Source organism: Anolis carolinensis, chromosome 6 (genome assembly GCF_035594765.1).
Source record: "Anolis carolinensis isolate JA03-04 chromosome 6, rAnoCar3.1.pri, whole genome shotgun sequence".
NCBI lineage: Eukaryota > Metazoa > Chordata > Lepidosauria > Squamata > Dactyloidae > Anolis > Anolis carolinensis.
In genome coordinates this window covers 109,681,378-109,709,349 of record NC_085846.1, presented here as the reverse complement: position 1 = coordinate 109,709,349, position 27,972 = coordinate 109,681,378, and the positions used below count along the sequence as shown (strand labels likewise).

Below are 27,972 nucleotides of genomic sequence, written 5' to 3'. Positions count from 1 at the left end.
AACTCATATTTAATATATTATAATAATAATAATAACACTTTATTTATATTCCGCCCTATCTCCCCAAGGGGACTCAGGGCGAATCACAGTACACATACATGGCAAACATTCAATGCCACTTGGACAGACAGGACAGAACAGGACATAACAGCATTCAATGCCATTATCAGACATACCACATATACAGACAGACAGTAGGGGCTATTTAACATTCTCCAGCTTCCAGCTTCATGAGGGTATGCTCGATTCCTGCCATAGGAGGAGCTGCCACTTCATCATCCACTGTGATGCTGAGTCCTTTTGATGGTAGTACTTCCTCATGTTCTTCACATGCTATCGGCAGTTTTATGGTGTCATAAATTAAGATAAATTAGCCTCCCTGCATTAAGTGGTACCTAGAATTCTCAGCTTACAGACACAGCTGTTTTTGAGCTGCTTAGATGGGCAGCAAGCTAGGCTATTAATGGTTGGGAGCTTAACCCCAACCTGGGCTTTGAACTAACAACCTCCTGGTCAGTGGTGATTTATTGCTGCTGGATACTAACCAGCTGCACCACAGCCCAGCCAGCTGTTTTATCATATTTATCCTAGGTTCTTTCTTTACTATCATTCAGGACCTCTACCTAGGGCCCTTCCACACAGCCAGATAACCCAGAATATCAAGGCAGATAATCCACATTATATACTTTGAACTCAGTTATCTGAGTCCACACTTCCATGTAATACAGTTCAATGTGGATTTTATACAGCTGTGTGGAAGCAGCCCTAGGTGTTTCCTTGCTTTCGGTAACTTAGAAAACAACAAATCCCATGATTTACCACTAATTAAAAGATTATCAGTAATGAGTGTGTCAACTGCCCAGGTCATCTCACCATTCCACAGAACCACAGTGAGATATGAAATGCCAATCTGGAAAATCCCCAAGAGCATTCAATAATTCTTCTGGATCTGTTTTTCTCTGAGCTAGTCCCATTTTGGCCACTCATTCATTTTGCATTAACCAGCAGATGGGTTTTTTAAAAAAAAAATCTCATTGGTTTTCATTAGAGCATCTAGGAATGTGTTGGTTGGATGGTGAACCAAGTAAAGAGACAGTCACAGTGTCTCCATTGGTTTATCCTGCCTCCACCTTCGTGTCATCCCCTACTCATTACAACTGGCCTCAAATGGTAACTCCATAAGGCTGATGTTTCATGGCCTTCCTTTCATGGCTGCTGGTTCAAAAGCACTGGGGATGAGGTCTTCCATGAGTAGCAAAGACATGAACCTATAACATTTTCCAGTCCAATGTACAGTAATTGAAAGGAAGGGAAGAGATGATACCATAGTCTGTACTCCCAGTCACAGTCTCCCACAACAAAACAGGTTGAGAAATACCCTGTTTCAGTATTTTAACACATTATAGAGGAAAGGTTCACCTTTGGGGTACACACAGTCCCTAGATTCCTACTTTTGTGAGCCCTGAAGCTCCCACTAAGCCCCAAATCCCCAGTACTGTTTCTCCTGAAAACCACAAGAAGCCCCATACACATGAAAACATGCCGACACAGAAACACTAAAATTCACCCATCCATTTGTGTCTCTGCTTTCTGAGTTCATCTCAAAAAGACTGCCACTTCTAGTTGCCATATGAAGAAGAACATAGAATCATACAGTTGGAAGAGACCACGTAGAAACCACAATCCAACCTCATGCCATGCAGGGTAAGCACAACTAAAGTACCCCTGACAGAGGTAATATGGCATACTGGGGAGGGTCTAGTTGTCAAAAAAGGATACCTGGGAGGGAAATTGGGCCCTGAAAAGTTGCTTACACCTGTTCTAGCAGGACAAAGGATGCAAAAATACCTAGGAAATGTTCATACATTTTTGTTCACAGCTGTAGGACTATTCAAACTCCAGTGCCTTTTTGTGCTACACTATATGCTGGTACTTCAAATACCTTGGCTACACGGTGTGGGATTTGTAGTTTATTCAGGCACTGGGGCTCTCTGGTTAAGATTTCTCAGTGCCCTTCCCTGAAGTGCCAAGCAGTGGAAGTTGGCTTGGTTGTGCTATCATTATAGCACGAAAGGCCTTAGGTTATGACCTGATATCCCTAGTGGGTAGAGAAATATGAAGATACATAATATATAAGACCCTCAGAGAGGGAGCTTCTTACTTCAGACATTTCCATAGCCATTTACCTGGCCATTGGTGGCAAGGAAGAATTATATTGAAGAAACCAAGCTGGGAAGTTTGGTAGAACTGGGTCATTCCAACAGCTACAAATCACTAGTTAAATAACTGGGAAAATGGACTAATACATTCATTTGTAGTATGTATCTTGCATATGTTTCAATGTCTTAATGATGTAATTGTCTTCTCTTGAAGTTCTTATCTCACTAATAAAATACACTAATCTCTGCTTATTGGTAACACTGAACCAAATTTCCTACTCCCTTTCTAAGGCAGATTTGTTCCTCTGTGAGAGAGGGGTAAAAATACTATTCTTTTTGGAGAGGAAAAATGCAAAATTTCATCAGGATTTTCAGTATAGGGATGGTTGGGAGATGCCAGGCTCTGGCCCCACAATTTGTTTTTAACATTTGGAAAACAAATCTTTCAACCCTGCTGAGTTTCCTAATGGAAAAGGAGATTTTGTAAGGAATCTTTTGGCTGTTTGTTCTTATCACCTGCAGAGCACAGAACGGGGGATATGTTTTGTTTCTTAGCATCAGATAGCATCGCTGGCTGTTCCATTCTCTACATGACATTTGTGCAAAGGCAGTGAAAGTCAGGAAGGAGGACTGTGTAGACAGATGCACAGGAGGAGAGCTCCAAAGGAGATGTTAGAGCTGATTTCCTTTTCTGTGTGTAGTTTGACAAAGGCGGTTTCCATTGGCTTTGCATGCACTTGTCCTCAAGGTAAACAAGAAAAAACAAAGGGAAAGTAGTCGGCCATGCCATGTATTAACCTGCTATTTCAAGGGGATGTTTGCAAACTAGACTGGATTCCATAACTTTGGGGAACTGCCTTCTAAAGAAGACCAGAAAGACCCAGTTGGCACCAACAAGGCTGCTGTTAAGGCATTTCGAAAAATATAGTTATTCATTAAAGCTTTGGAAGTCTGACTGGTTTTATTTTAAAAACCATCCTCTGTTTGTAGTTTTAATTTATTTTGAGTTACACCAACACTTCTAATTTATTTTTTTAATGCGTTACTTGTTTGATATATATTTAGCCTTTTAAAAATACTTTAAATTGTTATTTTTTACTGTTTTAAGTGTGCTAGATTGATTTTATTGCACATCACCTAGAGATTTCAAGACAGAGGACAGGATATAAATATTTTGATAAATAAATAATATGTCATGTTCCAGGGCTCTCAGCTGGCAACAAGAGCAGAGTTTAACCAAAGCAAATCCAGGATATGCCAAAACCTAAGAACTAAAACATAAAGTCATCCCAAGGACTGACTACATCACAGAAATATAGCACACAGCTGTGGTAATACAAAGTCTCATGTTCCAAAACATGTTGAAGTCAGGATTCCTAAAACAAGACAGATAAGCAAGGTTAACTGAAGACCATAGTCTAAAGGCACAAACTGGTATTCAAATCCAACAAGTCAAGCCAGGAATTCAGTCCAGAATTCATGTATCCAGGTATCACAAGATATAAAACAAAATACATGACAGGATCACAAGAGCAAGGTCTAGGTATTGAGATCCAACCCAGGGGTAACAGCCAAAATACACATCCCATAGTGCAATGGTACTGTTTCCAAAGAGCAATCTTTTGCAGACCTCTTCTTATACAGAGAATCTCAACTGCTGATCATATCAGCAAGCCTTCACCACTAATCTCTGCAGCCTGTGAAACATTATTTGGAAGGAAAGGTCAATTTGACATCTTCCAAAAATGATACAGATTAATCCAGGCATGGGAAAATTTTGGCCCTCCGGGTATTTTGGACTTCAACTCCCAGAAATTTCAGCCAGCTTACCAGCTGTTAGTAATTGTGGGAATTGAAGTCCAAAACACCTAGAGGGACAAAATTTGTCCATACCTGGATTAGCCCCTTCCAAGTACTCAGCAGCAGCTGAACCAAATCACTAAATTGGTTTAGGATAGCTTCAGAGGAGCTATCCAAAGTGCTGAATGTACTCTGATGGGGAGAGTTCAGCACTTTGGTTTACACCTTTGAAGTCTGGACTAAAATTTGGGGTAGATGCATTACTTCACTGCCACGGGAGCTACCAGCCGCCAATGACAAAGATCAGTAACAATAGGTACCCACCTCATCCACCTCTTCCTCTTTTTTTCCACTCTGTAAATATTTGCTTACATGTGTGCAAAAGAGAGAAGGCAATAATCTCGGTTAACTTGAAATTTTGTTAGGGATGTTTTGTCAGGGATGTGCAGTTTCTCAACTTATTCATGGAAAAAGTGAAATAGTAACATAAAGAAAAAGTCCTCCACTCCGTTGCTGCTGACCTTTCGATTCTAGTGGAGCTGGTGGGGTGCTGTGAGGGACAGGTGGCCAAGCAACAAAAAATCTTCCTTTGTATTTTGCTTGTCTTCTCTGCTAGAGCATGCCATATACCAGGTGGCGGATTGGATTAAGGTCCTCCTACAGCTTGGTTTGTGTGTGCACAATACCCGTGGTTCAGATAGCCATACAAAGATTTGAAAACATGGATTGCACGGCAAGCTGACATCATTGCAAGTGCTGCCATTTCAAATATTGTCCCCTGAAGGCAGAAGGATTATGCCTGTGCAATTTCAGCTGGAGTCTATTTTTATTGATTAAATGTATGTTGCCTACCTGCAAAGAGAAAGAGAGAGAAGAACATGGCACTCAAGGAGCCTACCAGTCACAGCACTTCAAAAAAAAGTTAGAACAGATTAAAAACATGTCAGTTTTAAGAAAAGAAGTAACTCCTGACAGATCTTAAACCTACTTTAACAGCAGCCTTGCTTGAATGCCAAAAAAAATGTGCAAATAAAAAGGATATTTGATAGAGGGAAAACAAAGGCTAAGATACTCTGTTGTGAAGTGTACATCTGCACTTGATAGTAGTTGCACTACCCAACTTTTTTTTACTAAAGTGCTTGCTAAGTTTTCCATTTTCCAATAAGTCCTGTCTACACTGCCATATAATTTGGTTTGAAACTGCATTATATGGTCAGTGTCCTCATATATTGCAGTTTAACTGTATTGAGCTGCATCATATTGTGCAGTAGCAAACTTTATTACATGGCACAGTATAGATGGAACCACAGTAAATGTTTCTGTAATCCCAGTGAGTGAAAAAGTACATTGACAAATATTTACACATTATATGAGACTGTGCAACTCCATATACTTATAACCAATCCCTGGTCAACACTCTGTCTATGATATAGATATTTTGATTTTTGATTTTTTTGCAGTGGCCCAAATGTTTGGTAGCAAACAGTAGAGGCAAATCTTTTCCCCTCTGATGTCCCGAATCTGCCTAAAATGTGCTAAATCTCTTATATTACCATAGTAACAGGACGAACATTACTTGAAAAGACTAGCATCAGTAGGGCTCAGTGAATGCTAGGAATATTTTACCACTTATTAAGAAAAAGTAATGAGGTTCAGCAGGGTGTGCAAATAAGCTGCAATAACAGTCAAATTAGCCATGTTAAATTGAATTAATACTTATGGTTAACAAATAATGTACTGGAATATTATTATTCAATTAATAGTAATCACATATCTAATAAAGCAGATTGCATAAAACTAGGAACTAGTTGAATCATTCTCCTTAACTCTGTGCTAAATTTAGTGAGAAATCAATACAGATCTTCAGCCATTAAACACCTAAAGCACATTATTATGACATCAGTATATATTTGTTTTGATTTGCTTAACAAGCCACTTTTGGGTTTTCCAGGAATCATTGTTCCACCTGCTCACATATTTGTTCAATAATCTTAGCACATTGGACGTTTTATTCATTGAATGATTTATATAAAGCCACTCTTGATTACTTTTATATTTCTGAGAATATTGGATTCTCCATGCATTGTACATTTAATACAGCACCAATTTATTTCCATTATGCTTATTGTACTTGACTATTTGCTGCTAGGCTATGTTTCAAGTGCTATTTGTGGTCCTTCTATTATCTATTATCAAGCTGAATCTGTATTTTCTCATTTGCCACCCAACACTATGATGAACACTATGATATCTTTTATTGTGTGGTTGATATCTTCTTGTCTGGTTAAATATTTAAAGTATTTTTTAGCAGCTGTGCTAATATGAGATGCAGTCATCTACATTCCACTGACTTTGCATGGAGAACCAGACCAAAGTAGTGATTCATGTTGGACCACAACTCACGGAAACCCACCGGGTGACTTTGTGCAAGTCTTGCCAAAAAAACTCCATGATAGGTCCTTCTTAGAGTCACCATAAGTCAGAAATAACTTGAAGACACACAGCATCAAATGATGGATATGGAGAATGGGGTCCTACTTTTGAATCCTTTCCTCTGCAAATGAAATCAATTCACCGATTTGATTTGATTTATACTTCCTGATGCATGTATTGTGTCTTCTGGCTCCAGTGTGCAATATCCTTTGGCTGGATGTCCTTCATAAAATCATAGAGTTTGAAGAGACCTTATGGGCCATCCAGTCCAACCTCCTGCCAAGAAGCAGGAAAATTGCATTCAAAGCACCCCAACAGATGGCCATCCAGCCTCTGCTTAAAAGCCTCCAAAGAAGGAGTCCCCACCACACTCCGGGGCAGAGAGTTCCACTGCTGAACAGCTCTCACAATGAGGAAGTTCTTCCTAATGTTCAGATGGAATCTCATTTCCTGTATTTTGAAGCCACTGTTTCATGCCCTAGTCTCCAGGGCAGCAGAAAACAAGCTTGCTCCCTCCTTTCTCTCTCTCTCTCTCTCTCTCTCTCTCTCTCTCTCTCTCTATATATATATATATATATATATATATATATATATATATACTAGCTTGGAGACCCGGCGATGCCCGGGTCATTTGAGAAAGGCATTGTTTGCCTGTGTTCCAAGTGTAGCCTATATCCAATGTCAGCTGGGTTCAGTGGGTGCGGGTGAGCTCCAACTCCCATATGCAAGTCCCATCGTCCAGTGTCCATCCCCCTCCAAACAGAGCCAGTATGTAGAATAGGTCATGAGGGCTCCATGTACCATGTTTGGTCTTGATCAGTCATTTGTGTGGGTCGCGGTGCTCTCAGGAAGTGAGTGAAGGTATTGGAAGTCCCATCGTCCATGGTCCATCATCCTCCAAACTGCACCTGGGTGTAGAGTGAGTCATGGGTGTTCTCTGTTTGAAGTTTGGTCTTGATGAGACATTGATGGGGGTGACAGTGGTCTCAGGAAGTGAATGAATATACTGCAAGTCCCATCATCCAAGGTCCAAGCTCTTTCAAATCTCACCAAGATGTAGAGTGGGCCATGGTGGCTCTATGTGCCAAGTTTGGTCTTGATCAGTCATTGGTGGGGGTCACAGTAGTCCCAGGAAGTGACTGAAGATATTGTAAGTCCCCTCATCCACGGTCCCTCTTCCCCCAAACTGCACCAGGATGTAAAGTGGGCTACCCTGCACCTGCGTGTCAAGTTTGATACAGTTTTGTCATTCATGGGCATCACAGTGGTTTGTGGGAGGTGAATTGGATGAATGTACTGCAAATCCCATAATCCTTGGTCCACCCTCCGTCAAACTGCTGCAGCATGTGAAGTGTGTCATTTGGGATATGTGTGCCTGGTTTGGTTCAGTTGTGTGATTTGTGGCAGTTGTTGTGGTCTCAAGAAGTGAGGGAAGGTACTGCAAATTCCATCATCCTTGGTCCATCCTGCCCCAATATACATCAGGATGTAAAGGGGTCGACAGGAGTTCGGTGTGCCAAGTTTGTTCCATTTCTATCATTGGTGGGCATTGCAGTAGTCTGTGGGAGTTAAAGTGTTTGAAAGTACTGCAAATCCCATCATCTGTGGTCCATCCTCCCCCAAATGGCAGCAGGTCATAAAGTGCATCGTGGGGATGAAGTGTGCCAAGTTTGGTGCAGATCCGTCATTCCTGTTGGTCTCAGTGGCCTGGGATAGTGGTGGCCAATCAAAACGCGAGCACATATTCCGCCAGGCCAATCAAAACGCTGATACATACTCCGATTTCACTTTTATTATATATATATAATATACACACATATATACACACATACACACACACACACATACATACATACACTAGCTGTGCCTGGCCATGCGTTGCTGTGGCGAAGTATGGTGGTATGGGAAATAAAGTATTGAGGAACTGATGGTAGTTAAGGTAAAGGGTAAAGGTTTTCCCCTGACATTAAGTCCAGTCGTGTCTGACTCTGGGGGTTGGTGCTCATCTTGAGTCTACACTGCCATATAATCCAGTTGAAATCAGATAATCTGTATTTTATAGGCAGTGTGGAAGAGGCCTGATTGAAGTGGCCCTGGGCTGAGTGGTTTGCTAGGAGACCAAGTGGGTGGAGCTTAGCCTTCTAACTGACAGCAGACCAAGTGGGTGGAGCTTAGCCTTCTAACTGGCAGCAATTGGATAAAGACAATTATTCCTCTCCCTTTAATTAGGACTTTATATTTCTTTTCTTTTTGTTGTATGAACGTAGAGGCATGGATGAGGGGTTGTGCTGGCAAGTTAGTGTTTCTGGGATGTGTAGTTTTGTTGTTTTGTCCTAGGCCAAAATTTCATTACCCTTTTATACATATAGATATGTCAATAGTGTTTGCTATTATCTGGATAAACAGAGTATGGGATACTTTGTTCCCCAAGAATTCAGGGATTGTACTATATTGTCAATCTTCTAGGTGTTCAGACAGGAATCTGAATTGAAGATCCTTGGTATTCTCTGGTGGTTCTCATCCAAGTACCAACCCGGTCTTAATTTCCAAAATAGATGGCCTTTCTTGTGTTCAGAGCAGTGTGTTAACATTGAATTTGTTCAGGATACTGTGTGGAATAAAGGGATTAACGTACTGTTGATACTCAAGCATCTTTGGCCATATAACTGAACCTGCTTCAGCTTAACTTCTTTATTTACTGGGAAGCCAACTGAAGTAGAGTAATTTGCAGAGTCCTGAAGGTAACTTATGCAAAGAGATGAACTAGAGGGGCATAATTCTACTAATTCTGTTGTATATCTTAGAGGATTTTGATACCATTGTCCATGGTGACACATTTTAGTATATAGCAACTATAGATCACAATCTTTTCATAGTGGGCTGGGATTTCAGTTCTAAGAGTGTGTTGAAGCCGTCTGAGATATGGTCATGCAGAACAAGAATCTCAAATGTATGTAGAAATACATATGTTTTCAGTTTGAGAGGAAGGGGAAATGGATTCATGTGAAATATCTGCCACCAGTGCCAGAGAAAAAACTGTTAATAGTGGCAGGTGGCAAGGGAGCTCCTCACAGTCTGTCATCATCAAAAGGAGAAGCAGAGGCAGAGTATAAATTGCTAAGAAATGCCTTCCGTGAAAGTCATTTCTGCTATTATAAGTCACAGAAATTGCACAGTGAGAAGAGTTGGGAGGATGAAACTGTAGCTTAAAGGTTTAGAGAAACAAAATGTTGTATAAACCATTATAATGGATACCAAACTTGCTCCATGTTTTAAGTGTTCATGGGATCACAAGGAAGTAATTGCATGCAACCCCCGGGAAGTTATCACTGAAATTGCCCAAAAAACCAAGTGAATCTCCAGCATGCTTAAAATTTCTTGTGCTCTTGATCAGATCCTTCTGGCCTTTATTTCTTTATTTGTCTTTTTAATCTGACTCTGATTATAAATTTTCAGAAACAGGAATATCATTGGAAAATAGTAAGTGTCAAAATAGCAAAACAAGGATGATTTATTATACTCTTATGCCTGATAGTAGGTAAGATAAATATCTTGGCATTGCTTCAGGAAGTACCTGGTCTCCAGCTGCATCTCCAACTTTTAGAAGTTGGAGAAGGTAATCTGACAGCAGCTATTGAATGAACCTCTCAAGTTATCCTTGGAATTCTTCCTGAAATACTTTCTAGTTATTTTCAAAATTTACCTTGAAGGATCACTTTTATAAATATCCCCTGGAATTTTTCAACTAACCACACCAAGAAAGTAATACAGAAATAATTCATGGTACAATAAATTATTGAATAAGCTACATCTTTTGATCATATGAATGGGTTACTTTTTAAATGGTGTTATAGATGTAATTATTTTTTCAGAGCTATGAAAGAAGTACAGTACAACCACCATATTCAGGGGATATATATTTTAAAAAACATAGGTACCTGAAACCACAGATAATAGGGAACCCTATATTTTTTCTATATGTGGGCTGGAAACATCCCACAGAATACCACTAAAGAATTTAGAGACTTTTGTTTATAGGCCTCTCTAGATCTTCCAGTACTATTCCGAAAATTTGGAAAATTGCATTGGACATATTGCATCAGCTCTAGTTTGTTAGATATGGTTATTTTTAATGGGCGAGCAGATGAAGATTAGTAAATGGCATATGTTCTGTATCTTAAAAACTGATCAGGGAAAATGTAACATTTCTGGAATCACCACATCAAATATATTCAGAAACAGGTCTAACATTTGAGGCACCAAAACGTGTTATGACCAATGTTATATGTGGGAAATTGGTGCCATTTCTGGTAGCCTTGTGTCAACCTCATAAGACTTTTCATTCTTCCTATTTTGCCTTTCTTCCTCCCATCAAATATTAAAGAATGCCACACAAAACCATTGTGTGTTTTTGTCTCTAGATTGGCTCTAGAAAGGCAGTGAACCAGATTCAGATATATATCAATTTCAGTTCATTATGGAATGCCATGACCAGGCAGCACAGAGAGTTTTTCATTGACGATTAGCCTGTTCAGCCTAGGGAACATTTAAATCTGGTAGAAAGAATAACACCTGTTATTCTGAAATGAATATTAGCACATATGATGATTGATGGATGGTGCAGGCTAGGATGAATTTGCACAAAATAGAAATCTTTAAGGATTATGCTGTAAACTCCTTGATGCTGCTGTTATGTACTTCAAATTGAATTCATCCCTCCAAGAGACTCTTCTATTAACTGCTCTGCACATGTTTTTCAAGTTTCTTACTGTATTCATCTTTACTAAATATTATCATATTTTCCCATTTGTGATGCCGTCTCATGATATGCCCAAACTACAATAGCCTCAGCTTAGACATCTTGGCTTTGAATGAGAGTTCAGACTTAATTTTGACCCATTTATCTGCTGAATACCCCTCTTACACCACATTTCAAATGAGTTGACTTTTCCTTGTCAGCTCCCTTCATTGTCAAGCTTTCACAACAATTTATAGATACTGGAAACATCATGGCATAAATTATTCTAACTTCGGAGTTTCATTAATAAAACTTTATACTTTAGGATCATATCTAATTCTTCCATAGCTACCTGAGTCTTCTTCAAATCTCTTGAATATCATCTTAATTTTGATTAATGCCTGAGCCAAGATACCGAAAATCTTTGACAATGTTGTTGGCTACATCACCTACTTAAAAATTATGTAAAACATCTTTGGACATTATTCTTGTTATCTTAATATTCAGCCGCACCCCTGTTTTTGTACTTTCTTCCTTAACTTCAATCAGTCATTGTCTCAAGGCTTTCTGCTGGTATAATGAACTGTGTATCTTAAATTATTGATGTTTGTTCCTCCAATTTCCATATCCCCTTTCTTCAGTTCTAATTGTACTTTCTGTGTGATATGTTCTGCATTTAAATAATATACATAGGGTGATTGAAATTCATCTTTTTATGACCCCCAACCTTTGCTATTGAAAAACCATTCTTTGTCCCAACAGTACCCTCTTGTATAGAATATATGGTTGGTTATATATCAGGAAAGCCAAATACAGTGGCACTTCCACTTTTTTTTTTTAGAGGAATCCATCATTTTTCATGAACCTCACAATCAAAGACTTTGCTGTAATCCATAAAGCAGAAGACAGAAATTGATCAAGAAGTCAAGTAATGTTGATATATTAGTAATATAATGAATAACCCAAACAAAGTGCAGAGATTGATGGAAACTCAGAGGTGGGATGGATAGATCTAATTCCATCTCATTAGATGCTTAGGCCACAAACCCCTTCTACAGACTGATAGATTGACAGACTGACTGACAAACAGCTGAAATATCTACATTTCCCTCTGCCTTGCCTTTCTAAATGGTACCTGAAATGATGTTGAAATGATACAGAGGAGAATACTTGGGTGTTATGAGAAGGTTGTTAGGGCATCGGGGTTTCTTGGTGTGTTTCATGCATTGGTTTTTTTTTCCCCTGTGGTGTTTTTCAAACAAAAAGTGCCCAAAAAGTTTGCAAAGAATGTGAAAAAATGAAGGTTTAAGGGCTTTGAGGGGATGGTGAAGAGTCTCAGAGGTTGCAGAAGTGGAGACCGGGGAATGCATGCCATCCAGATGACAAACACTAATCAGATGGGACTAAACTTTAGCATGGTGACTGACAACTGATAAAGCTGTTCTCAAGCCAATCTAATTAGATATAAGACAATTAGATTCTAGAGAGAAGGCTTAGCTCCCTCAAGTATTTTTTATTCCTGGCAAGTATTAGATTACATTTTCCAAATCCTCAATCAAAATGCACCAAAATAGGACACGTAGAATTCTTCTCTGGTGCTCACTAGGATATCACTTGGAATTGGGTGGGAAAAACCACAGCAGTGGCAGACAGCAAGTGTGCTACTAACGGGAACATATTATTATTATTATTATTATTATTATTATTATTATTAATTAATTTCTATCTCGCTTTTCTCCCATGGGTGGGATTCAAAGTGGTGCACAACATATAAAATTCATACAACTACATCCGACCGCAATACATAATCAGTTAAAACATCATATCCCGATATAAAAAACCAGTTAACATCAAATAAAACAATTTTAAAAACTTACAGCAATCACCATTTAAAGATATCCACTGAAGTTACTTGTCAAGTACTATCAAAACATGTGTTTTTTGGAATCAAAAAATCTGGGCTGTCAACATTGACCAGCTTATCAGTTGAACTCTTAAAAACAATATTTCATATCACCAGATATTTTTATAAAATCTTACTTTAAGCTTGTTGTAAACCTACCTTGGGTCTGTTGTAATGGATGTCAATAAAGAACTGGAGGATCTTTACAGAAGAGTCTCTAAAGCAAAGGTCTGCAACGAGACCAGGCAACAAAACTTAAGGTCCACTCTGAATTAGTTTTGGAAGCAATATCTGTTGATCATTTGTACTTTATAATCTGTTAATGTTACTGACCCTGTGGTACTTGAACTATGCCTATGTTTGACCCTGCTGTAGACTACTCTAACTTGGCTTGCTTGAGCTCAGACTGGACTTAAGCTGTTTGAACCTTGCCCTTGATCACTCTCATCTAATTTGCTTGACTTTTGACTTGGCTAGATTTCCCCTTGTGCTGAATATTGACCTTTTTGGGGGACTGCCCTTGTTTAAGTAGCCTGTCCCATGGATAGCTTAGACCATCCGTGTCTAACCTTTAATCCCCCAGGTGTTAGGGACTCCAACTACCAGAAGCCTTCACCAGCTTGCCCAATGCTCAGGAATTATGAGAACCGAAGGGCAAAACACCTGGAGGAGCAATGGTTGGCCACTGGCTTAGACTTTGGACTTTTGGGACCTTGAGGTGAGAACCTACCTCATAGAATCATAGAATCATAAAATAGTAGAGTTGGAAGAGATCTCATGGGCCATCCAGTCCAACCCCCTGCCAAGAAGCAGGAAATTGCATTCAAAGCACCCCAACAGATGGCCATCCAGCCTCTGCTTAAAAGCCTCCAAAGAAGGAGCCTCCATCACAGTCTGGGGAAGAGAGTTCCACTGCTGAACAGCCCTCACAGTGAGGAAGTTCTTCCTGATGTTCAGGTGAAATCTTCTTTCCTGTAGTTTGAAGCCATTGTTCCGTGTCCTAGTCTGCAGGGCAGCAGAAAACAAGCTTGCTCTCTCCTCCCTATGACTTCCCTTCACGTATTTGTACATGGCTATCATGTCTCCTCTCAGCCTCCTCTTCTGCAGGCTAAACATGCCTAGTTCTTTAAGCCGCTCCTCATAGGGCCTGTTCTCCAGACCCTTGATCATTTTTGTTGCCCTCCTCTGGACTCTCAAGCAACCTGTCCAGTGATGTCTGGGTTGCCCATAGGATATAGGTCAATACAGGTCTGGACAGATATAATATTGGAAGTTCTGCTATTTACCTCTGTGCTGCAGGACTGCTCTCTCTGTCTCTGTGGGCATACACAAAGAAATAATTTTTATTTTTTAAAATTGAATGACATTTTGTAAGATTTATTTATCTCAGATTGGTGGTTTGGGAAGGAATGATATTTATGTCCAGGCCTTTTGTTTTCCTTCAAAAACAGTGAAGGCCCCATAGAACTGGATCTTTTTCTCTGTGTTTAGATGTCCCCGTCATGTCATTAAGAACGACAGTATCAGAAATGTCAGAAGCAAGCACCTTGGCAATTAGAAGTCAGAGTGTTTCCATGACCACAGGCTTTGCCACGGCAGCACACCGCAAGTGGTAAAAAGGAACATCACTCTAACGTCTCCCACACAGAAGTGAGGCAATTATCTCCCTGTTGTTCCAAATCAACTAATCCACTTCAGAGTGAATTCTCAAGAACAGATGCTGAAGAACAGGTTGGGAGCAGAGAGAGGATAAGGCAGAGAAATACAACAGGTTTTCATTCCAAAGAACTGGAAGAACCTCCGCCATTTAAGGCTGTGTAGCTCACTCTCAGAAATCTTCATTGCGGTCTTCTAGGAAGTGCCCTTGGTCAGTCCAACCTTATGGGGTCATTTGAGGAGAAGCCAGCTATGAAAACATGTTTCATTTCTCTTGCTTTTAGCTGCAGAACTGTCAGCATTGAGGCAAAGGCAGACAAGGTCAGTTAAGAATGTATTCCTAAACACCTTGGGATATTCCTTCTTGGCAATCTATCATTTATCTCCACAAACTCCTAATTATAGCCCACTCAGATATATTTCTCTGAATGTCAGATCTGTCCAACTTCAAGTAAGGGGAAAAAAACAATAAACAGAAAATATTCTAATTAAACAGGTTTAACATTTGCCTTCAACAGACATACATTTATTTTATTTTAGGTATTACCATCAAAGTCACAGTTATGTTACTTTATTGCAAATATTTCAAATATAGGGTTCCAACATCCACAATTATATATGCAACAGAGCCTGAAGTAATAAACTACAACTCAAATACCTGTCCATAAAGATTTTCCCATTTTATTTGGTAAATGTGCATAAGAGAATCACATTCCAGGAGTTCCTTAGTAAGTGGAAACAATGGAGTAAATCCATAGACAAGTCTCAACTGCAATATGGCCACTGAATTAATTACTAAATCCCACTTTTGTAAATCCCGTTTATCACTCAGTACTAGCAGTTATATTTAGGCCACCCTTTAAAAATGTTTAATAAGTAATACAGTAGAGTCTCACTTATCCAAGCCTCTGGATATTCCAAGCCATTTTTGTAGTCAATGTTTTCAATATATCATGATATTTTGGTGCTAAATTCATAAATACAGTAATTACTACATAACATTACTGCATATTGAACTACTTTTTCTTTCAAATTTGTTGTATAACATGATGTTTTGGTGCTTAATTTGTAAAATCATAACCTAATTTGATGTTTAATAGGCTTTTCCTTAATCCCTCCTTATTATCCAAGATATTTGCTTATCCAAGCTTCTGCTTAACTTATCCGTTAAGCTCGGATAAGTGAGACTCTACTGTATTTTCTAGTTATTTTCAATTTGTTTTACTGCATTTCAGTATTTTCATGTTTTGTGACATTTTCTTAACAATGCCACCTGCTACAAACATTTCTAGCACCACAACATTTTTCGATATGTTTCCCTAATGTGGGCCTTTTATTTTGTACAGAGCTTCCTTTGACCTATGCATTTGAGAAGAGGGCAGTGTGATATAATTGTTTCATTATTGGACTAGGATTCAAAATCCTTCTCAACCAGAGGAAACCCATTGGCTGAGCTTTGACACATTATCTCAGCCTTAGAAGAAGGCAATATCAAGCCACCTGTGAATAAATCTTGCTAATAAAACTCTATGATAGTTTTGTCTTAGGTTCTTTGTAAGTCTGAAACGGCCTGCAAGCACATAACAGATGGGATTTTTAGTATCTCAGTTGTATCTAAACATTCATAAAAGTCTAAAAATTGAAAGATTCTAGGTTGTAGGTTGCAATGCTGAAGGAACCTTTTTTAGCCTAAGAGCTCAATTTAGTTTCAAAGTTGTCAGGACCAGCATTCAAGTCATTATGCCTTGACTCTGCAATCTTTCTGAATGAGGGACAACTCCACACCCAATTAGAAACACACCCAATTATAATGTTATGGGGAAGGGTGTGTGGCCTTCTGTGGGACCTCAGGAGACCAGTTTGGACATTCAAGAGGTTCAGATTTGGCTCCACAACCTGAAATTCACCATTCTAAGTATTGGTTTAAGATATCAGAAATAGATTGATCTATACTGAAATTCATTTGGGTTACATTTTTATAAAGAAACCAAAACTGAGCTTGAGGTATCTGAATCACAAGTTTTTTAGTGTGTCATAAGCGACTTGAGAACATACTGCAAGTCGCTTCTGGTGTGAGAAAATTGGCCATCTACAGAGACGTTGCCCAGGGGATGCCCAGATGTGTTACCATCCTGCTGGGAGGCTTCTCTCATGTCCTCGCAAGCTAGAGCTGACAGATAAGTGCTCACCCCATCTTGCGGATTCGAATTGACAACCTTCAGGTCAACAACCAAACTTTCAAGTCAGCAATACAGCTGACACAAGAGTTTAACTCATTTTGCCACCATGGCTCCTATATCACAACAAATGATGGACAACCATTGATCTCTAGGGCAAAACTAGTACAGTAGAGTCTCACTTATCCAAGCTAAATGGGCCGGCAGAAGCTTGGATAAGCGAATAACTTGGATAATAAGGAGGGATTAAGGAAAAGCCTATTAAACATCAAATTAGGTTATGATTTTACAAATTAAGCACCAAAACATCATGTTATACAACAAATTTGACAGAAAAAGTAGTTCAATACGCAGTAATGTTATGTTGTAATTACTGTATTTACGAATTTAGCACCAAAATATATTGAAAACATTGACTACAAAAATGGCTTGGATAATCCAGAAGCTTGGATAAGCGAGGCTTGGATAAGTGAGACTCTACTGTACCTAAAAGATAAATAGTATCACTCTTGCTCCATTCTTCTGAATACATTAGATGCATCATACCAAGGGGCTACCAATTTGGTTCCCAATTAGAATAGAGTCTATCCCAATGTTAATTGCAACTTATTTCCATATGAGGAAATGGCATTTATGCTTGTATGACCAGAAGAGCAAAATCCCACTGGGGCTATTCTCTGGTGTAGTTTGCTCATAGATTTTGGCAATAACTCCCTTTTGATGAGCTGCAAAGTGTCAAAACAAATTCAGAATAGTTTTCAAATGGGGCAGACATTTTCCTACTCTATTTAAAACTCTATTGTCATATGCTGAAGGTAAATAAAGGAAAAATCCAAATTTAGATTCATGTCAGCAGAAAATTTGCATTGCAATAAATGAACAGCTTCTAGGCTGCTTTTCCCCAGACTGTGAAAATGTTTCTGCATTTCCATATCAAAGCGATCCCAGATCATCTATTTTAGGATTCTGGAGATGGGAGGAAAAGTATACGATCTCTGTGCATGTACACGCATGTGCCTGCTTATGTAAGCTATTTTCAGGAGTCCAATGTGTTGCCAGATTTGCAAAAGATAATGGCACATAGGTGTATTTTGGAGACAAGATGAATGATTTCTAGGTTGCTTCAAACATTTTATTCTTTTTTTGTTGCCCATTTTGTACAAAATGAGCCATGCCATTGTCATTTTATTTCTCAAAAGTTTACCTGGATATTTTTAGATATGTTCATTTCTTGCAGTATATCTATCCTGAGTAAATAAATGAGTCTTGAGAGCAAATCAAACCTCAGACCTCAGCAGAAGCCCAAAACTGAGACTAGTAAGCTTAGAAATATTGTAATATAACATAGAAAAGCTATGGCAAACCACTTGTGAATGAATCATCCCAAGAAAACCTCATGGTAGGGTTGCCTTAGGGTTGCCGTGAGTCAGAACCAACTTGGGCATGCACAACAACAATACAAAAATATATGAGAATCCTCAGAAAATCATTAATATTAACCAACTGAACTTCTGTATTTTTAATATCCAGTACAACTCCCATATCTATGGAAGCAGTTCCTATGGTTGGGCAAAATATGTCCTCTATAGGCGTTTTCTAAGTCTTTCAGCATAACACTATTGTATTCTTGGACAAGAGGTCCTTCTTTTCAGTAGGCTTTGCTATTACAGTAGAGTCTTATCCAACACTCACTTATCCAACGTTCTGGATTATCCAACACATTTTTGTAGTCAATGTTTTCAATACATTGTGATATTTTGGTGCTAAATTCGTAAATACAGTAATTACTACATAACATTACTGCATATTGAACTACTTTTTCTGTCAAATTTGTTGTATAACATGATGTTTTGGTGCTTAATTTGTAAAATCATAATCTAATTTGATTTTTAATAGGATTTTCCTTAATCCCTCCTTATTATCCAACATATTCGCTTATCCAACATTCTGCCGGCCCGTTTATGTTGGATAAGTGAGACTCTACTGTATCTCTGGTTTTGTGCATGTATGCATGCAAAGTCCAGGAATGTATCCTCCATGAATACCCATCTGTACTGTAATAAATGTTATTATCATCCTGAAGATCTCAATGAGAGCTAGCATCCTAGTTGGTGACACGTTGATATTTTTCTTCCCTGCACAATGCCAAGGCTGATATTTGATGCTTTTCTTGGAAACTTCCCAAATTCATCTTCTTGGGTCAATGATTTTGCTCCGTACAGCCTATTGTAAATTGGCACTTCTAGCAATAAACAGTAAGATCAGAATTTAAAATGTAAAAACAAGGGTTAAGCCAATGAGCTCTGACATGACTGTTAGGAAAGGACATTGTGAGTTTTTCTCCAGTACTAGCAAATATACAATGCCTGGGCATATTTACAATGGATGAGAACGGTGTGCATGGGATATTTCCCTGTTGAGCTTGGTTATACTTGTGTGTCCTGTCTCTGGCAGACCAAGGTGTCCTCATTAATGGCTGTTCCAAATTTAGCTATTGCTGGGAGCCTCTGCCCCTGGTATAATCAAAGACCTGGTATCCATAGTGATGACACAGAGCATCTGGAGCGAGAGGAGTTGTCAATCGTTCTAATAAGGTGCAGGGTGGAAAGAATACACAATGGCGAGAGTGGTGTATCAATTCATTCTCTGGCTGGAAGGAAATTGGTTTGCATCTCTTATTTTTCCCTTTGCAAATACAATTAAATATGAGACAAATGCCCAAACGCAGATTATTTACTCAGTGCCAGGCTGGTTGTGATAGCAGGCTTCTTGACACTTTACATTACTAATCCGCCCTTTTTTCTCATTTTCATTTGAACCTGCAGATTTACCGGCATTCGTATACAGCTTTTTATGTCCTCAGAAAACTGCCTAATGGGTAAGTGATGTAATGCAACATTTGCATTTTAAACACATGCATTGTCTTTAAAGCAGGATACTACAAGGAAGACAAACTGTGTGTATTGAACAGTCCTATGCAATGCTGCTGTGCGTTCCATTACTTTAACCATTGAGCATGGCATGAAAATTGACAGGTCCTATAATGAAAAGGATGCATATTGAGTTTCATCTCAACAGCCTCATCCCACAGTTGGGAACAAAACAGTGTTGCTATACCAGCACTCACACTGATGCCAGCTAATCCACAAGCCCTTCTTAATCTGACTTTTTTTTGTTTCAAGAAACCAAGCAGAACATTGCTCAGTTCAGGGCTTCAAATATTTACTTTTTTAATGGTAACTCCAAGAATCCCAAATGGCTATGATGGCTCGGTTATTGCAAAGTTGCAGTCCAAAAATAGTTTTTTATGCATTATGGCTCAAAAGTCTGTCCAATTCAGTTTTTGGTTTTCCAAAATTGATTTTTTTTTTCATATCAGGAGCAATTTAAGAAACTGCAAGTCACATCTAGTGTGAGATAATTGGCCATCTGCAAGGACGTTGCCCAGGGGATGCCAGATGTTTTGATGTTTTACCATCCTTGTGGAAGGCTTCTCTCATGTCCCCACATGGGGAGCTGGAGCTGACAAAGGGAGCTCATCCACGCTGTCCTCGGATTTGAACTGGCAATCTTTAGGTCAGCAACCCAACCTTCAAATCAGCAGTCCTGCCGGCATAAGGGTTTAACCCATTGTGCCACCTGGTGCTCCATTCTACAATTGATGTGTTTCTGGAAATCCATTCCTTAATGCCCGATCCTGAGAGTCATATTGTCTCTGATACTGGTGATCCCATCACCCATCATGGTTAGTTGATAGCTTTGTGAATTTTGAATTTTTCCATTTCCCCCTTTCAACTCCTCTGTGTTGATGGTCATCATCAGATCTGGTGGAAATAAATCCCATAATATTGTGATACAATAGTGGCTGGCAATCATCATAGCATGTAGTAGTGAATTTGCTGCGGATTGTAGTCTGAACTTTGATTAGATTAGATTAGATTCTAAGATACTAGCTCTTATCCCACAAATCAGTACCTTAGATGCCTCCCTTTAGGTCCTGGTATGGCATGCAAACCATTGAGCCCCACTGATGTACACTGATGTGTACTAGAGTCAAAACATATCAAGTAGTCTCCACTATTTAAACAGTTTCCGAGGACTCCAATTGGATTTGGCAAACAACACACTATAAACACATTCAACCTTTGCAAAATAATAGTCCACATTTAAGCCTTTATGATTACAGTTTCCTTAAAACATTACAGTCTGTAGGATACCACTGTGTATTACAACAGTTGACTGTACTTATTATTTTTATTATTGTTGTTAACTCTCAGGTGAATTGAATGTATATGATGCTCTAATATACATATTGCATTTTATGTTTTGAACCTTTATAGTATTTGCTTATCTTTTTGTCATGGAAAGAAGATACCTCTGTACTCAGAGGCCTGACTATTTCTAAAGATAGAGATACTCCCGGTCAATTGGAAGGCAATAGGGACCCAGCCCTGTATTGGATGGGGTCACATTCCCTCTGACGACACAGGTTTACAGTTTGGGGATTCTCCTAAACTTGCCACTGAACCTGAACATTCAGATGTCGGCTTTGGCCAGGAGGGACTTTGCACAATTAAAACTTGTGCACCAACTGTGCCCGTTCCTAGAGAAGCCAGATCTGGCTACAGTGGTGGATGTCTTAGTTACATCCTGACTGGATGACTGTAATGGGGCTTCCTCTGAAGAGTGCTCGGAAACTTCAGCTGGTCCAAAGAGCTGCAGCCAGGTTGCTCACTGGGGAGCTACAGGGAGCGGACAATCCCCCTGTTGAAGCAGCTACACTGGCTGCCAGCCTGTTTCCGGGCACAATTCCAAGTGCTGGCTATGACCTTTAAAGCCCCAAACAGTTCAAGTCCAGGCTGTTTGGCTAACCGTGTCTCCTTGTACGAACCTGCTTGGGTTCTGAGATCTTCTGGGGGTTATGTGGGTGCAATTGGAAGGAATATGAGTTTTAAATGTCATTTTAGTATATCTACTATTTTTTTCCACCACACTCCTACTATTTAATTGCTTTAAAATTGCTTTTTAACTTTTGTATTTCAATTTTTAAACTTGCCTAGTGCAGAGTGTTAGCCACCTTGCATCCCCATGGGGAGAAAGGCAGGGTATAAATAAAGATAATAATAATATTAATCATCATCATCATTATCATTCTCATCTTTCTTTGCCTCCATTATTCCCAATCAGCATGCCAATGAAGAATGGAGTATTTATTTATTTCCCCCTCCCCCCCCCCCCTATTTATTTATTTCCCCCTTTTTATGAGTCAAACTCTCTTTCTAGAGCAGAGATTGCTCTATAGAGGAAAAGGAGTTCTGACCTCCTTACCTTCTTTGGTTACTCAGTGAAATTCATTGGGAGTTGGTTTAGAAGAAAAGGGCTTCCCTGTTTGCCCCCTAATTAAATTATGGAATTAACCTCAGCTAATACATGCCACTGGCCACTACTTTAGAATGCTTTGAAATGGATTGGAGAAATCATGCATAGCAAATAGCTCTGTCGATGGCTATTAGCACTAACATAGTCGATTGACTATGTTATGTATATATGTCAGTGTACAGAAGCATTTGAGTATATACTCACTGGCAGGATATTATACATAGGATCCTGAATGTTGGAAGGGGTGCCCATGGTGGTTTTCCTTGTTACATTGAAGCTAAAAGTCCATAATGGGAACTGTATTTTTCCCATGAAATTTCCACGGCCCCAAATAGATTTCAGTTTGGTTTGTTCCATCCAGTGATATTTCTGACCCTGAAACCATCAATAAAAGTGCATAACAATTAATAAGTATAATAATAGTATAATCAGATTAATCAGTCTGCACTCTGTTTTCTGTCATGCTCTTGTCTCACCCCTGTTCTTAACTATGGGTCGGGTGTAAGTTGGATGACTGAAACTTGGGGACTGCATGTACTTCAGGTTCATCAGTAAACACCCTTGGTGAGATGCCTTCTGCTAGATAAGATAGCTTGTTCAACCAGTTCAATATTGCCAATACTGATGCTGCAAGGCAGGGTCAGAGTATCTAGTGGCTGGACTCCTGTTCTCATCTGCTTTATCCAAAATGACCAATGATCAAGAAGGGTAGGAGTTGTAAGCTAGCAAGAATTTCTGGAAGTCAATCGTTTATCAATTTTGACAGCACAACCTCTAGCAGAGATCTTTGACCCCATATACACTGCCATATAATGCAGTTTAGAATTAAATTATGTGGTCTGTTTGGAGTCATATAATGCAGTTCAGATCTCACAATAACCTTCATAATATGAGTCTACACAGACCACATAATTCAAACTGCATTATATGGCAGTCTAGATGGAATCTTTGTCTTGCCTTCTAGCTGGTTTGCATAAATGGAGAATCCTTGAACTTTCTGTATGTGCTATTTTCTGCCACTGAGGTATGGTTTTCACTCCCAATTTAATGTAATTGTTTTATTTTTATTTTTAATGAGAAATACCAGCAAAATTAGGAGATCATAAGATTTTTGTTTGACCTTATTTTGGACACTCTTCATTCATATTTCCTCCACAAATATGCTGCCTGCAATATCAACTTTTCCTCTTCCAAATTGTTTGCTGTACTTCAAAAACCATACCAAAATTATTACAGTAAATAAAACTCGAATAAAATACAGTGTTTCAAAATGTTACAGATGCTCATATAAAATATTTTGTAATTTGTGCATGTTGCAACAGAACATACATACACATACCTATCATGTGTGTTACAGCTCCAACACCTTTTAATGGATATCTTCCCCCTGCCCTGCAAATCATATCATATTTTTCTAACCTGGGAGCTTTCCAGCCTTTGGAGTAAAAGTTTAAAGTTCAAACAGCCCCATTATCATGAAGACCTCCTTTTATTATTTTTATTTTCCAGCAGGATGACCTATTAAAGTGCACATTTGCAGCAGCAGATGTTCACATTAGAAGTTTATTAGCAGAGCCACAAACAAGGAATCTGGGCACCTTTGTCCATCTTCCTTTTCGCAGTATTTTATTAGGTTCCTAATGAAAATCATGCTGCGCTGCAGTGCCATCTCGTGGACTCTAATGTTACTATAACTTCCAATACTCCTGTAAACAGATAACGCCATAGTTTTCTGTGGCATTACTGTATTCTTTTGAATTACTTGAAATGTATCTTAGAAGCCTGACAAAATCATCTGTATAGGGGGGTTCCATAAAGTTGATTCTAATGGCATTCTTTTGACTGAAAACCTAACAAAACACATTGTCTTAATACCCTCATAGTAGGTAAAATTAAAGGTTTTTCCCTGAGATTAAGTTTAGTCATGTCCAACCCTGGGGGTTGGTGCTCATCTCCATTTCTAAGCCAAAGAGCCGGTGTTGTCTGTAGATACCTCCAAGGTCATGTGGCTGGCATGACTGCATGGAGCTTTGTTACCTTCCTGCCAGAACGGTACCTATTGATCTACTCACATTAGCATGTTTTCAAACTGCTAGGTTGGTAGAAGCTGGGGCTAACAGCAAGAGCTCACCCCATTCCCCAGATTCAAAACACTGACCTTTCGGTCAACAAGTTCAGAGCTCAGAGGTTTAATCCACTGCGCTACCAGGGGCTCAACCCTCATAGTAGTACAGTAGAGTCTCACTTATCCAATGTTCTGGATTATCCAATGCATTTTTGCAGTCAATGTTTTCAATACATTTTGATATTTTGGTGCTAAATTCATAAATATGATAATTACTATATAGCATTACTGTGTATCGAACTACTTTTTCTGTCAAATTTGTTGTATAACATGATGTTTTGGTGCTTAATTTGTAAAATCATAACCTAATTTGATATTTAATAGGCTTTTCCTTAATCCCTCCTTATTATCCAACATATTCGCTTATCCAACGTTCTGCCGGCCCGTTTATGTTGGATAAGTGAGACTCTACTGTATTATGAAAATTGTGGTTGTTGTGTGCCTTTATATAGTTTTCAACGCACAGTAATCCTGTCATAGGGTTTTCTAGGCAAGATTCGTTCAGAGCTGATCTAGCTTTAGCTCCTTTTGCAGCAGAGAGCGTGTGACTTTTCGTCCAAGATCAAAGAATGACCAAGTGGTGATTTAAACCATAGTCCTTTGATATTTTCTTTTCAGTGTTTTGTATTGGATCCAGTCTTGCAGGTTATACATTCAGCAATGGCTATCTTGAGTTGCAAACACTGAATCCTGGAAGAATAAATTGTTCCCGCACTGATTTTTGAATATTGCCATTGTGGATGTCAGATTTTGGTCTTTTTTTTCCCTTTGCACATGATATAGACCTATTTGTCCTTGAAGAACGATGACTGGTATAATTCCTGGCCCCCCCATATGCAGCATCCCCATTTATGATGGAAAGTCCCTGGTGAAGCTAATGACCTGCAAAATAACCATTCTCTTTAATTCCAGTTGCAAACACCAACTGGAATTAAATCGTCAATTTCATCATTTGGATACTTTGGTTTTTTTGGTTTCACTTTACATGGATAGAAGGCATGGTAGTGCAATGGGTTAAACCCTTGTACCAGCTGGACTGCTGACCTGAAGGTTGTCAGATCAAATCCACGAGAAGAGGTGAGCTCCCGTCTGTCAGCTCTAGCTTGTGGGCACATGAGAGAAGCCTCCCAGCAGGATGGTAACACATCTGGACATCCTCTGGGTAATGTCTCTGTAGACGGCCAATTCTCTCACACCAGAAGTGACTTGCAGTATGTTCTCAAGTCTCTTCTGACACAATAAAAAATAACTTTACATGGATAGAAATGGCTTGAATAGCTGAGACATGGACTGATTTAGAAATCTTACAAGGGGTCAGTGATATTGCCATCATATATGGAACCTGAAGGGCCACATGATTCTTATATGAAACAGAGGATGACTTCACTTAGATGACTTGTTCCTGTAAAGAAAGATGCATGACTATAGCACCAAGTCACCATTATGGGCCAACATTAGACCTATCAGATGGAAATTACTGACCAGCATCAGTAAAGACAGATCAATAAGTATATTCTTATTTTCCCTTTCCTGCTTATTACTATCTATAGTGAAATTGAAGAGAGGGGGTAAATAAATCAGACCTTTGTCTATAGATATCCATCACCAGAAGGCAGTATGTTTTGTGGCTGAATTTTCTCAGAAGTCCATACTGTTTGCACTGTGGCAGTAGCCATTATACTCAAAAAATATCCTGGCAGAATGGAATAAAATTAATTGGACCATTCCTTGCTGAGTAGTTAGAGAGAAAGTGATAACGTAAGGGATACATAACGAGGTGAGCTTGTTGGACACATTTCCCTGAATTCAATAATGCAATGGCATCCCAAATCCTTGTTTACCTGCCATTGTTCTTCAAATGAGGCCGCAAGGGAAGCCTCAGAGGAAGAAGACAGGTGATGAGCTTTTGTCAGCTAAATTGGACCCTTGGAAAAGGTGATGCACTTAATATAACTGTCAGAGGCAAGAATGGAGACGGGAGAATCAACAAGTACCAGACGTAACAGAGAGTACCTATCGATTTATGAAACGCTCAGAAAGAACCCAGGGGTTGTTATTTTATGGCTCTTAAGGTGAAGTTTTTGAAAAAAACAAAACCCTACTCATTTAGTCAGCACACTCTGTCCTTCAGCTTCTCCACTTTGTTGTCAAATAAAAATGAAGCAAGACCTCATTTTTACTGCTGTTAATCTTTTAGGAGAGGACACTTTGTCAGTTGAAGCCTGATGGATAAGGGACACTTGTTAAATTCCCATTTGTGTTTGTGCAAGAAAAAAAGTCCTATACATGTGTGTGGTTGTAAGCACACACTCTCATGTATGTAGCCAAGAGCACTATCCTATGTTTCTGGCCAAACTTTGCTGAACTATCTTGGGTCCACCATGGATTACTCCTTAAGAATTCAGTTGTAAAGTCATCCATGAGAGGATAATCCAGTTCATGAGTTGTCTATAAGAGCAACCTTTGATTTTTTCTAGAGCTGTATTCTGTCAAGTTCAACATTGGATTCACCTCTGAGATGTATTGAGATTGTGTTTGGAAGAAGGGCCTCAAGGCACGGATGGATAAATCAGTCCGTTTCTGAATTTTTTTTCAAAGCACTATTTTGAAAGGAATTGGATTCTCTGTTTCAAAACCTACCCAAAAATTAATATGTAATTTTGCACATACATCTCATTCATAGTGCTTTTCAAACCCATCTCAACCCTCCCTCATATATAACCTCTGATAAAGGTCACACTTTGTGTATTATACTGTATATTGAAAGTTTGATGCTATTTTAAATGTCATGACGTCATCCCATGATTGCAATTTGGTGAGGTGGTCAAAAATCCCTCTAGAAGCCCCAGTCCACAGCACTAGAGTCTTGTGTCACAGAAAACTTACTACCCCACTAATTTTTTTTAAAATCCCACAGTTCCATACAAAGGTGCCACAACAGGTAACACATGGCAGTCTCTCCACATTTGCTATAGTTAGGATCATGGGATCTTCACAAAAGTTAAAAAATAAAAAGGAAATCAATAAAAAACATTTCTAACTTGAGATAATATCTCTCTGGGAAACGAGATCAACTTCCAGTTAACTAGAGGACCTAGAGCAGTGGTTCTCAACCTTCCTAATGCCGTGACCCCTTAATACAGTTCCTCATGTTGTGGGGACCCCCAACCATAAAATTATTTTTGTTGCTACTTCATAATGCTACTACATCCAGAGAGCACTATGGACTCAAACAATGATGGATCTGGACCAAACTTGGCATGAATGCTCAATATGCCCAAATGTGAACACTTGTGGTGTTGTGACTCAGCCTCAGAGTGACTCTGATGAGGATTTTGGGATACAGGTTCAGGATGAGGGGATTCAGGTCCAGGATGAGTTTCAAGATGATGGGAATTATGGGATTCAGGTGCAGGGTGTTCCTTCTGTGGAAGATGGGAAACAGGGAGGCTTTTCCACAGGAGGAAATGGTGTTGTTGATGCGGATGTTTCCCAGGTGCAAGAAGCAGGAAGGGAGAGCAGCTCCCAGCCTGATAACACTAACGAGCAGTTTGGCCTTGACGATACAGCATCTCTGGACCGGGCCAGCCGCTTGGAATTTA

General features: G+C 39.2%; 1 protein-coding gene across 6 annotated transcripts in view; it reads left to right on the top strand.

Moving 5' to 3' along the window:
• Positions 1-27,972, top strand: part of dpp6 (dipeptidyl peptidase like 6) — a 557,184-nt gene that overhangs the window by 418,650 nt on the left and 110,562 nt on the right. For all 6 annotated transcript variants that reach the window (XM_062984637.1, XM_062984639.1, XM_062984636.1 and 3 more), the window contains exon 6: positions 19,692-19,744. In XM_062984637.1, the coding sequence (XP_062840707.1) occupies positions 19,692-19,744 (53 nt within the window). The remainder of the gene's footprint in view (positions 1-19,691; positions 19,745-27,972) is intronic.